Source organism: Amblyraja radiata, chromosome 2 (assembly GCF_010909765.2).
Source record: "Amblyraja radiata isolate CabotCenter1 chromosome 2, sAmbRad1.1.pri, whole genome shotgun sequence".
NCBI classification, from domain to species: Eukaryota; Metazoa; Chordata; class Chondrichthyes; order Rajiformes; family Rajidae; genus Amblyraja; species Amblyraja radiata.
The window spans coordinates 123772604-123786557 of NC_045957.1; the positions used below are offsets into that span (position 1 = coordinate 123772604).

A 13954-nucleotide genomic window follows, 5' to 3' on the forward strand; every position below is an offset into this window, starting at 1 on the left:
CTATCGAGGGTGGAGCACGTTGCACATAACCGAACAGAATGGCGAAAGCTTGCTGCCCGATGGACTCAACAGTGTGGGAGGAACTAAGTCTAAGTCTAAGTAAGTGTGTGTAGGATAGCGTTAATGTGCGGGGATCGCTGGTTGGCACGGACTCGGTGGGCCGAAGGGCCTGTGTCCGCGCAGCAGCATAATCAAGGACCAGTCTCACCCTGGCCCCTCCCACTTCTCCCCTGTCCCATCGGGCAAGAGGTACAGAAGCGTGAAAACGCACACCTCCAGATTCAGGGACAGTTTCTTCCCAGCTGTTATCAGGCAACTGAACCGTCCTACCACAGCCAGAGAGCAGTCCTGAACTACTATCTACCTCATTGGTGACCCTCGGACTATCCTATATCGGACTTTACTGCCTTTGCCTTGCACTAAACGTTATTCCTTTATCATGTATCTGTACACAGTAAACGGCTCGATTGTATTCATGTATTGTCTTTCCACTGACTGGTTAGCACGCAACAAAAGTTTTTCAACCTCGGTACACGTGACAATAAACTGAACTAAACTCAATTTATACCAAGCAAACCGGCCCTTCGGCCCGCCGAGCCCGCACCAACCAGCGATCCCCGCACACTAACACTATCCCGCACACTCGAGGGACAATTTTTACATTGATAACAAGAAAATTAACCAATAAACCTGCACGTCTTTGGCAGGACTTCGAAGATCCCGGAGAAAACCCAGGCAGGTCACGGGGAGAACGTACAAACTACGTGGCGACACGACCCATAGTCGGGATCGAAGCTGGGTCTCCGGCGCCGTGACGCGAGGGTTTAAACGCCGTGCCTACCTGCCGACGTTTGCTTGAACTTCTCGCTCTTCTTCTTCCTCCACTTCCAGGGCTTGAACAGCCGCCCCAGCGAGGCCAGCTTGCTCCGCCGGCGAATGGGCGGCGTGTGGGTCCCAGGCACCAGCGACTCGGAACGCATCGCTGCCAGCCTCTCCACCTCCTCAGCTGTAGGGCAGAGAGGGAGATATCAGTCGGAGACATCGTGCCAGAGTCAGGGAACCACAGTCATAGCCATGGAGTCATTGTCATCGTTATGGAGTCATAGAGTCTTGGAGGCTTAGAGTCTTAGTCATAAAGTCAAAGTGTCAGAGAATCAATAGACAATAGGTGCAGGAGTAGGCCATTCGGCCCTTCGAGCCAGCACCGCCATTCAATGTGACCATGGCTGATCAGTACCCCGTTCCTGCCTTCTCCCCATATCCCCTGACTTCGCTATCTTTAAGAGCCCAATCTAGCCCAAATATACGGGCTGTCCAAGACGTCCCATCTACAAGTGTACCACGTTTGGCCCTTTAGAAAATTGAACAGCACAGCGCCAAAATATGCCCTTCTGCCCACCCTGCCCATGCCGAATGAGTTTGCATATCGGAAACATGGAAAATAGGTGCAGTAGGCCATTTGGCCCCTCGAGCCAGCACCGCCATTCAATATGATCATGGCTGATCATCCAAAATCAGTACCCCGTTCCTGCCTTCTCCGCATATCCCTTGGTTCCGTTAGCCCGAAGAGCTAAATCTAACTCACTCTTGAAAACATCCAGTGAATCGGCCTCCACTGCCTTCTGTGGCAGAGAATTCCACAGATTCACAACTCTCTGGGTGAAAAGGATTTTCCTCATCTCAGTCCTAAATGGCCGACCCTTTATTCTTAAACTGTGACCCTGGTCTGGGCCCCCAATACCGGGAAAACTTTTCTTGCATCTAGTGTGTCCAAACCCTTAATAATTTTATATGTTTCTATAGGTAATTACACATCTGAGCGTGCAAACATTACATGTGGAGTTCCCCAGAGCTGCATTCTGGAGCCTCTTCTGTTTAACATCTACATGCTTCCACTGGCTCAGATCATGAAAAACATCAAAATATGTTACCATAGTTACGCAGACGACACACAAATCTACATAACAATATCACCAGGAGACTATAGTCCAATACAAGCACTGAGTAGATGCATTGAGCAAATCAACGATTGGATGAACCAGAATTTTCTCCAATTAAACAAAGAAAAAACTGAAATAATTGTTTTTGGAGCCAAGGAAGAACGATTAAAAGTTAGCACCCAGCTTCAAATGGTCATGCTAAAAACAACAAACCAAGCCAGAAACTTAGGAGTAGTCATGGACTCAGACCTGAACTTCAACAGCCACATAAAAACAGTCACAGTCAGCCTACTATCACCTAAAGAATATATCAAGGATTATAGGACTTATGTCTCAGCAGGATTTGGAAAAACTTGTCCATGCATTTATCTTCAGCAGGCTCGACTACTGTAACAGTGTCTTTACAGGTCTCCCTAAAAAGTCGTTCAGACAGCTGCAGTTAATTCAGAACGCTGCTGCTCGAGTCCTCACTAAGACCAAAAAAGTAGATCACATTACCCCAGTTCTGAGGTCTTTACACTGGCTTCCTGTCTGTCAAAGAATTGATTTCAAAATACTACTGTTGGTTTACAAAGCACTGAATGGTTTAGGGCCAAAATACATTTCTGATCTTCTGCTTAGCTACGAACCACCCAGACATCTCAGATCGTCTGGGACAGGTCTGCTCTGTGTCCCCAGAGTTAGAACTAAACATGGAGAGGCAGCATTTAGTTTTTATGCACCACATATCTGGAACAAACTCCCAGAAAACTGCAGGTCTGCTGCAACTCTCAGCTCTTTTAAATCCGCTGCCTTTTAGTAAACAATACAATTTATTAATTACCTATACTGCACTGTAACTTCTATTCCTGGTTTTATTCTATTTTAAATATTTTATTTGATTGCTTTTAATTTTGTAATTATTGTATCTGAATAATCTAATAATCGTTTTACATCTAAATGTCATTTCATATGTGTTTCTTTCCAATGCTTTTAATGTTTTATGTAAAGCACTTTGAATGACCTTGTTGTTGAAAGGTGCTATACAAATAAACTTGCCTTGCCTTGCCTAAGATGCCCTCTCATCCTTCTAAATTACAGCGAATACAAGCTCAGTCGACCCATTCTTTTATCATAAGTCAGTCTTATTGGGCTCGTCCCTTTCGCCTGCATAGAACATAGAACAGCACAGCACAGTAACAGGCCCTTCGGCCCATAATGTCTGTGCTGAACATGATAATAATAATAATAATGGATGGGATTTATATAGCACCTTTCTAATACTCAAGGCGCTTTACATCGCATTATTCATTCACTCCTCAGTCACACTCGGTGGTGGTAAGCTACTTCTGTAGCCACAGCTGCCCTGGGGCAGACTGACGGAAGCGTGGCTGCCAATCTGCGCCTACGGCCCCTCCGACCACCACCAGTCACTCACGCACATTCACACACAGGCAAAGGTGGGTGAAGTGTCTTGCCCAAGGACACAACGACAGTATGCACTCCAAGCGGGATTCGAACCGGCTACCTTCCGGTTGCCAGCCGAACACTTAGCCCATTGTGCCATCTGTCGTCCCAAGAAATGATGAAATGATGCCATCATGAAATGATGCCAAGACCAACAACCAGCGCATAATCCGTATCCCTCCTCATCCACGAGACTCTTAAATGCCGTGCCACGGTATAGTCTAGTTTAGAAATACAGCGCGGAAACAGGCCCTTCAGCCCACCCAGTCCGCGCTGACCAGCGGTCCCCACACATTAACACTATCCTACACACACCAGGGCCTATTTAAAATCTTACCAAGCCAATTAGCCTACAAAACTGCACGTCTTTGGAGTGTGGGAGGAAACCGGAGCACCCGGAGAAAACCCACGTGGTCACAGGAAGAAGAGTACAAACTCCGTACAGACAGCGCCCGTAGTCAGGATTGAACCGGGGTTTCTGGCGCTGTGAGGCAGCAAGTCTACCTGATCTATCTCTCCCTCTCAACCCCATTCTCCTGCCTTCTCCCCATAACCTCTGACACCCGTACTAATCAAGAATCTATCTACCTCTGCCTTAAATAGATCCACTGACTTGACCTCCACAAATGTTTGTGGTAATGATCACAATGAATGGCGGTGCTGGCTCGAAGGGCCGAATGGCCTCCTCCTGCACCTATTTTCTATGTTATCTTATAGAACTTCCTACTCCCTTAGAAGGCTGAGGAAGTTCGGCATGTCCCCTACAACTCTCGCCAACGTCTACAGATGCGCCGTAGATGCATCACGGCACGGTTTGGGAACGGCTCCATCCAAGACCGCGAGTGATTTTGGCGAATTGTGGACGCAGCCCAGACCATCACACAAACCAACCTCCCTTCCATTGACTCCATCTACACCTCACGCTGCCTCGGCAAGGCCAGCAGCATCATCAAGGACCAGTCTCACCCTGGTCACTCCCTCTTCTCCCCTCTCCCATCGGGCAAGAGGTACAGAAGTGTGAAAACGCACACCTCCAGATTCAAGGACAGTTTTGTCCCAGCTGTTATCAGGCAAGTGAACCATCCTACCACAACCAGAGAGCGGTCCTGAACTACTATCTACCTCATTGGTGACCCTCGGACTATCCTTGATCGGACTTTGCTGGCTTTACCTTGCACTAAACGTTATTCCCTTGTCCTGTATCTGTACACTGTGGACGGCTCGATTGTAATCATGTGTTGTCTTTCCGCTGACTGGTCAGCACGTAACAAAAGCCTTTCACTGTACCTCGGTACACGTGACAATAAACTAAACTAAACTAAGCTAAATGAAGGCCTATCCAACCTGACACTGCAGCTGAAACCTTCTAATCCAGCCAGTGTCTGCCTCCACCACCACCCCTGGTAGCAAGTTCCAGGCACCCACCACACTCTGTGTAAAAAACACTTGTCCCGCTCATCATTGCCACAGACGGCTGTGGAGGCCAAATCAATGGATATTTTTAAGGCAAAGATAGACAGATTCTTGATTAGTACGGGTGTCAGGGGTTATGGAGGGAAGGCAGGAGAATGGGGTTGAGAGGGTGAAGAGTTGGATGAGCCACGATTGAATGGCGGAGTAGACTTGATGGGCTGGATAGCCTAAATCTGCTCTTATCACCTATGGCCCTGAACTTATAAACTGAACTTTGTTCTATTATCTAATGGAGTACTATTATCTAAATGGTGGCCGATTAGGAAAAGGGGAGATGCAGCGAGACCTGGGTGTCATGGTACACCAGTCATTGAAAGTAGGCATGCAGGTGCAGCAGGCAGTGAAGAAAGCGAATGGTATGTTAGCTTTCATAGCAAAAGGATTTGAGTATAGGAGCAGGGAGGTTCTACTGCAGTTGTACAGGGTCTTGGTGAGACCACACCTGGAGTATTGCGTACAGTTTTGGTCTCCAAATCTGAGGAAGGACATTATTGCCATAGAGGGAGTGCAGAGAAGGTTCACCAGACTGATTCCTGGGATGTCAGGACTGTCTTATGAAGAAAGACTGGATAGACTTGGTTTATACTCTCTAGAATTTAGGAGATTGAGAGGGGATCTTATAGAAACTTACAAAATTCTTAAGGGGTTGGACAGGCTAGATGCAGGAAGATTGTTCCCGATGTTGGGGAAGTCCAGGACAAGGGGTCACAGCTTAAGGATAAGGGGGAAATCCTTTAAAACCGAGATGAGAAAAACTTTTTTCACACAGAGAGGGGTGAATCTCTGGAACTCTCTGCCACAGAGGGTAGTTGAGGCCAGTTCATTGGCTATATTTAAGAGGGAGTTAGATGTGGCCCTTGTGGCTAAGGGGATCAGAGGGTATGGAGAGAAGGCAGGTACGGGATACTGAGTTGGATGATCAGCCATGATCATATTGAATGGCGGTGCAGGCTCGAAGGGCCGAATGGCCTACTCCTGCACCTAATTTCTATGTTTCTATGTTTCTATGAACTGAACTGAATATTTAGTGAGAGTTGTCCTTGATTATGCTGCTGGCCTTGCCGGGGCAGTGCCAGTGCACGGGGATCGCTAGTTAGCCCGGACTTGGTGGACTGAAGCGCCTGTTTCCACGCTGTACCTTTAACTGTGTTCAGTACTCCAGGATGGGACCCAGAGTGCTGGAGTAACTCAGCGGGTCAGGCAGCATCTGTGGAGAACATGGATAGGAGACGTTTCACAGAGTGCTGGAGTAACTCAGCGGGTCAGGCAGCATTACTGGAGAACATGGATAGGTGACGTTTGGTCGACCACCTTCTTCAGACTCCACGTGCAGCCTTGGACTAATAACATGGAACTAAAGCGAGTGGTACAGAGGTTTATTGACAATAGGACACTTGTGTCCCTGGATGAGTGGAGATGTCCCCCGACTACATACGGGGAACAAAGGAGGCCACTGTCTTCAGCCCCTGCCACAGGGACACCATTGTGTCACAATCCTCGCCTCTTGTCCGAGGCCCACAATCTGTCTCTTGTGTCCTGTGCTTGAACGAGCTGCGGACCACAGTGCTGCGCTGTCACCACCATCGCCCCCATCGCCCCCTCAGTTACAGCTCAGTTGTCGTGCCCCTCTACTCATATTCCTGGCGTCGGAGATGGCCCAGGGGAGGTTTAGTTTTAGTTTGGAGATTCACCGCGCGGAAACAGGCCTTTCCGCGCCGACCAGCGATCCCCGCACACGAACACCATCCTCCCCACACCCACACACTCGGGACAATTTTCACATTTATACACCAAGCCAATTAACCTACAAACCTGCGCGTCTTTGGAGTGTGGGTGGGAAACAAAGATCTCGGAGAAAACCCCAGGCAGGTCACGGGGAGAACGTGCAAACACCGCACTGACAGCGCCCGTAGTCGGGATCTAACCCGGGTGTCCGGCGCTGCATTCACTGTAAGGCAGCGACTCTACCGCTGCGCCACCGTGACCGCAGGAATGATCGGGTTCTGGCCGACTCATCGGGAAGGCCAGCTCCGTCATGGGGGTGCAGGTGGATTCATGGGAGGTTGGTCTTGGAGGGGATGATCAAACTGCGGAGCATCCTGGGCAATGCTAGCTCACCCCCTCCGTGACACACTGGTCAACCTGAGGAGCACCTTCAGCAACAGTCTGGTCCCACCAAGATGCAGCACAGAACGCCACTGGAGATCCTTCTTCCCTGTGGCTGGCAAACTGTACAACTCCTCCCCCTTCTGTCGTGGGGTAGACTGAGACTAACTCCCCCCCCCCCCCCCCAATCTTTACACATCCCCAATCCTGGGCTTTCCATTCGTCACTTTAATTTTGTGTTTTATGACTGTTGGCAGATCAATTTCTCTCGTGGGATTAATAAAGTTCTATTGTATCTTATTGTATTATATCATTAAAGTCTGGTCCTCTCTCATATTCCTGGCCGTGCCTATCTATGAGGATCTGACCTGGACCCAGCACATTGGTGCAATCATACACAAAGCCCCTCGACTTCTTTAGAAGATTGAGGAGATTCAGTAAAGGGCCTGTCCCACTTGTGCGACTTTTTCGGCGACTGCCGGCGACCAGAACAAGGTACGACTCTTGGGCAACTACTCACGACCATACAGGCTTCACCCCCCGCGACATGTCGCCAGGGCGTCCGTCGCCTGTGTGGTCGTGAGTCGTCTCCTCAGTCGCCCAAAGAGTCGTAGCGTCTTTCTGGTCGCCTCAGCAAGGCCAGCAGCATAATTAAGGAGGAGTCGCACCCTGGCCACTCCCTCTTCTCCCCTCTCCCATCAGGCAAGGGGTAAAGAAGTGTGAAAACGCACACACCCAGATTCAGGTTTAAGAAGGAACTGCAGATGCTCGAAAATCAAAGGTAGATAAAAATCAGCGGGTTTCTCCAGCATTTTTGTCTACCTCCAAATTCAGGTACCATTTCTTCCCAGCTGTGATCGGGCAACTGAACCATCCTATCAACAACTAGAGAGTGGGCCCGACCCCATCTACCTCATTGGAGACCCTTAGGCTTTCTTTAATCGGACTTTACTGGACTTGATCTTGACTAAACACTATTCCCTTTATCCTGTATCTGTACACTGTGGACGGCTTGATTGTAAACATGTACAGTCTTTCCGCTGAGTGGTTAGCAAGCAACAGAAAACTTTTCACTGCACCTCGGTACACGTGACCATAAAGGTGTGTAGGGACCCACGCTGCACTCCCTCAATAGCAATAATGTCTTTCCACAAATTAGGTGACCAAAATGCACACAATATTCCAGGTGTGGTCTCACTAGGGCCCTGTACAACTGCAGAAGGACCTCTTTGCTCCTATACTCAACTCCTCTTGTTATGAAGGCCAACATGCCATTCAGCGGGTCAGGCAGCATCTGTGGAGAACATGGATAGGTGACGTTTCACAGAGTGCTGGAGTAACTCAGCGGGTCAGGCAGCATCTGTGGGGAACATTGATAGGTGACGTTTCACAGAGTGCTGGAGTAACTCAGCGGGTCAGGCAGCATCTCTGGAGAACATGGATAGGTGACATTTCACAGAGTGCTGGAGTAACTCAGCGGGTCCGGCAGCATCTGTGGAGAACATGGATAGGTGACGTTTCACAGAGTGCTGGAGTAACTCAGCGGGTCAGGCAGCATCTCTGGAGAACATGGATAGGTGACATTTCACAGAGTGCTGGAGTAACTCAGCGGGTCAGGCAGCATCTGTGGAGAACATGGATAGGTGACGTTTCACAGAGTGCTGGAGTAACTCAGCGGGTCAGGCAGCATCTGTGGAGAACATGGATAGGTGACGTTTCACAGAGTGCTGGAGTAACTCAGCGGGTCAGGCAGCATCTGTGGAGAACATGGATAGGTGACGTTTCACAGAGTGCTGGAGTAACTCAGCGGGTCAGGCAGCATCTGTGGAGAACATGGATAGGTGACGTTTCACAGAGTGCTGGAGTAACTCAGCGGGTCAGGCAGCATCTCTGGAGAAAATTACCCCACGATACTTTCGCGATACAGTCGCAGATATTTTAAGAATTATATTTACAATAACACAGAATAATGAGAAGATAAATAGCACCCGTAGATGAAGCTTTTTCCTATATAATGAGGAGTTAGACCTATTTAAATGAACAATTAACAGATCAGCTTTTGTCGCAAGGAGACAGTGGATAATTAGTGCAAAGATGAAGCCGGAGCAGGTGTGTGTTTACACACATCAAACCCCTACACTTACAAGAAAATTCCCCTTATTAATACACCCTAAAGATAAGTTTGATAGATGGTTGGTCCAAATCGTGACGGCTTGTGATTATAACTAGCTTATTTACTGTTCGGTATAGACATCAACGGTTGTTTGGCGGGGTTCAGTTTAGTTTAGAGATACAGCACGGAAACAGGCCCTTCGGCCCACCATGTCCGTACCGACCAGCGATCCTCGTACACTAACACTACCCTACACACACACACTGTCGGGGCAATTGACATTTATACCAAGCCAATGCACCTACAAACCTGTTGGCCTATGGAGGGAGGGAGGGAGGTGTTGGAGTAAATTTTGGAACCAGAGAGGATGTTGGGATACTTGACCATGTGGACACTGCTAAATGCCTGCCGGACGTTAACTTTGCTGGCTAGATGTCAAGTGGAGAATTGTGCATGGCTAAGTCACAAGGCCAGATGCTGAGCGCCTGCAATAGGCAAAATATAGATACGGTGGAGGCACAATGACTGAAAGGCATGATTCAGTTGCTAAGCGGTTGCTAAGGGGTAGCCTGGCCCCACACCCAGAGAATGTAAACACCTGCCATTGTTTGATGATAACAAATGTATGAACCAGCTGTAAGGATGTTCGCAGACCATGGGCTCTTGACTCTTCACCAACAACTTTGTCGACATTAAAGGGCCTGTCCCACTGTACGAGCTAATTCAAGAGCTCTCCCGAGTTTAAAGAAAAATCAAACTCGTGGTAAGCTCGGGATGTCTCTTAGCGACTCGTAACGCTAACGGCAGGTACTCGGGAAACGCGGTAAGCTCGGGAAGACTCGTGAAGATTTTTCAACATGTTGAAAAATGTCCACGAGAGCCCCGAGTACCTACGAGCGGCTATTACTGTAATCCTCCGAGTTCGAATCAGAGGAAACTCGGGAGAACTCTTGAATTAGCTCGCACAGTGGGACAGCCCCATAAAGTTGCTGCCAAGTGATTATATTTTCACCAACAGAGGAAACCGAAGAGCTCGGATAAAACTCACGCAGGTCACGGGGAGAACGTGCAAACTCCGTACAGACAGCACCCGTAGTCGGGATGGAACCCGGGTCTCTGGCGCTGTGAGGCAGCAGCTCTACCCGCTGCACCACCTGTTTGGAATGTACAGCATCTGTTGCTTGGAGTCTCTTGTTCAGCTGAGTGGTTTTATTCATTTATTGCTTGGTTAGGTGTGTTCTTTGCAACAAGTCAAAGGAAGGTCAAGGTATGTTTTTGAGTATTTATTTAGAGAGGACTATAACATATCAATACAGGGATGTAAAACTTTATATGGCGCTGCTGGTCAGACTGCAATTGGAATACTGTGAGCGGTTTTGGGCCCCATATCTGAGGGAGGATGTGCTGGCTCTGGAGAGGGTCCAGAGGAGGTTTACAAGAATGATCCCAGGAATGAGTGGGTTAACCTATGATGAGCGTTTGACAGCACTGGGCCTGTAATCGCTGGAGTTTAGAAGGATTAGGGGATGACCTCATTGAAACTTACCGAATAGTGAAAGGCCTGGATAGAGTGGATGTGGAGAGGATGTTTCCACTGGTGGGGAGTCTAGGACCAGAGGTCGCGGCCTCAGAATTAAAGGACGTTCCTTTAGGAAGGAGATGAGGAGGAATTTATTTAGTCAGAGGGTGGTGAATCTGTGGAATTCATTGCCCCAGACGGCTGTGGAGGCCAGGTCAGTGAGTGTTTTTATGGCGGAGATTAACAGATTCTTGATTAGTGCGGGTGTCAGGGGCTATGGGGAGAAGGCAGGAGAATGGAGCTGAGAGGGAGAGATAGATCAGCCATGATTGAATGGCGGAGTAAACTTGATGGGCCGAATGGCCTCATTCTGCTCCTATAACTTAGGAACCTATCAACATTGGTAAGGCCACAATTGGGGCGGCACGGTGGCGCAGCAGTAGAGTTGCTGCCTCACAGCTCCAGAGTACCCGGTTCGATCCCGACTACGGGTGCTGCCTGTACGGAATTTGTACCTTCTCCCTTTGCGCCCACGGGCCAAAACTCCTCAGCTGGCCCCGCCGGCTGGGCTTTGTGTGTAGTCCAGCACCCGGGACCAACTCATCATTCACCCAGCCACGGCCGAGTTGGTCAACGAATTGCCGTCGGGAATTTGTCCCGTATTTTGACCTTTTGTCACTTATTTGGGAGTGAGAACGTTGGCGACCCTCGCTGTGAGGCAGCAGCTCTACCCGCTGCTTCATCGTGTTTTGTTCAAGATTTCAGCATCTGCACAGTCTCTCATGAATCTATATCTCTCTACATCACCCTCTATATCTCTAGTTTCCCTTTCCCCTGACTCGTAGTCTGAAGAAGTCTCGACCCGAAACGTCACCTATTCCTTCTCTCCAGAGATGCTGCCTCACCCGCTGAGTTACTCCAGCATTTTGTGTCTATTGTCGGTTTAAACCAGCATCTGCAGTTCCTTCCTACACATGTTTTTGTTACACAATTAAAATACTGCCTGTTTCAATCGAATGACTTCTCACTGTTCTCAGCTGATAGGAGAGGAGGCCCAGTCTGTTTGATCTATTCTGTCCCGATAATCCATCTAGGGAACGTCCCTCAATGACAGCATGGCTTTCCAGAGGAAGACCAGAGCCACACACTACATTGTAGGTTGCAGACTCACCAGGACTAAATATAACGAGAGCAAGACATCGCTACTCTGGAGCAGCACGGTGGCGCAGCGGCAGAGTTGCTGCCTTTCAGTGCAAGAGACCCAGGTTCGATCCCGCCTACGGGTGCTGTCTATACGGAGTTTGCATGTTCTCCCCGTGACCTGCGTGGGTTTTCTCCGAGAACTTTGGTTTCCTCCCACACAACAAAGATGTACAGGTTTGCAAGTTTGGTACAAACGTAAAAATTGCTCCTGTAGTGTACGATAACGTTAATTTGTGGGGATCGCTGGTTGATGCGGACTCAATAAGCCGAAGGGCCTGTTTCCGCACCTCTAAACTATCTCTAAACTAAACGAAACAATCCCATCATAATACTGATAATAAGTTCATAAGCAATAGCAGAATTAGGCCATTCGGCCCATCAAGTCTACTCCACCATTCAATCATGGCTGATCTATCTCTCCCTCTCAACCCCCTTCTCCTGCCTTCTCCCCGTAAACCCTGACACCCGAACTAATCAAGAATCTATCAAAGGTGGAGAAACTCAGCGGGTGCAGCAGCATCTAAGGAGCGAAGGAAATAGGCAACGTTTCAGGCCGAAACGTTGCCTATTTCCTTCGCTCCATAGATGCTGCTGCACCCGCTGAGTTTCTCCAGCATTTTTGTCTACCTTCGATTTTCCAGCATCTGCAGTTCCTTCTTAAACACAAGAATCTATCAATCTCTGCCTTACAAATATCCATTGACTTTGTCTCCACGGCCTTCTGTGGCAAAGAATTCCACATTCACTACCCTCAGACTGAAGAAATTCCTCCTTATCTCCTTCCTAAAGGAACGTTCTTTTATTTTGAGACTGTGACCTCTGGTCCTAGACTCCCCCACTAGTGGAAACATCCTCTCCACATCCACTCTATCCAGGCCTTTCACTATACTGTACGTTTCAAAGAGGTCCCCCCTCATCCTTCTAAACTCCAGCGAGTACAGGCCCAGTGCCGTCTAACGCTCATCATATGTTAACCCACTCATTCCTGGGATCATTCTCGTAAACCTCCTCTAGACCCTCTCCAGAGCCAGCACATCCTTCCTCAGATACAGGGCCAAAATACATATATTTACCAAAATGCCGCCTGGACTTGAGGGTTGCAACTAATTTAGTTTAGTTAATTATTGTCATGTTTGCCAAGGTACAGTGAAAACCATTTTGTTACGTGCCATCCAGTCAGTGGAAAGACTGAGGAAACCCATGTTGGAGAGGGGAAGGGAGAACGTGTAAACTCCACACAGACAGCACCCGAGGCCAGGACCGAACCCGGGTCCCTGGTTCTGAGAGACAGCAGAGTGTTAATAAGGCACTGGTCAGAGCACACTTGGAATATTGCGAGTAGTTTTGAGCCCTGCATCTGAGGAAGGAAATATCATGGATACAGGCCCTTCGGCCCAGCTAGAGTCCATGCCGACCAGGATGCCCCATCTACGCTAGTCCCACTTGCCTACGTTCATGTGTTATAGGAGCAGAATCAGGCCTTTTGGCCCATCAGGTCCACTCTGTCATTCAATCATGGCTGATGTATTTTTCTCTCTCAACCCCATTCTCCTGCCTTCTCCCCATAACCCCTGACACCCGTACTAATCAAGTATTTATCAATCTCTTCCTTAAAAATACCCAATGATGACCTCCACAGCCGTCTGTAGCAGGGTTTTCACTTTAGAGTCATGTATACAATAGACAATAGACACAGGAGTAGGCCATTTGGCCCTTCGAGCCAACACCGCCATTCACTGTGATCATGGCTGATCATCCCCAATCAGTTCCTGCCTTCCCCCCATATCCCTTCTTTCTTTTAAAATCTTTTTATTAGGTTTTTTTTTCCAAAATCAAAAACAAAACAAAAAAAACAAAGCAAAAAGAATAATGATAAACATAACAATGATATTGATACATAGGGATCAGGATTACATTAATAACAGGTATAACCTAAATATGAGACCAGTGTTAAAATACACATTGAATATAGACCTCCCGCTATGTAAATATAGTTAAATATTTAAAAGGAAACTTATATATGTAGAAAAAAACACAAAGATGGAAAGAGAAAAAAGGAAGAAACAAAACCCCCCTAAACTAAAGAGAGAAAAAAAAAGCAAAACAGAGTCTGAGCTGAGAATTTCAACAATTTAAGTCTGTTTCTCGTCAAGT

The 13954-nt window shown here is 48.1% G+C and overlaps 1 protein-coding gene across 1 annotated transcript in view; it reads right to left on the reverse strand.

Annotated features, from left to right (window-relative positions):
• Positions 1-13954, reverse strand: part of LOC116985353 (phosphatase and actin regulator 1-like) — a 168006-nt gene that overhangs the window by 48373 nt on the left and 105679 nt on the right. The window contains exon 2 of the mRNA XM_033040098.1: positions 842-1006. Coding sequence (XP_032895989.1) covers positions 842-1006 — 165 coding nt within the window. The remainder of the gene's footprint in view (positions 1-841; positions 1007-13954) is intronic.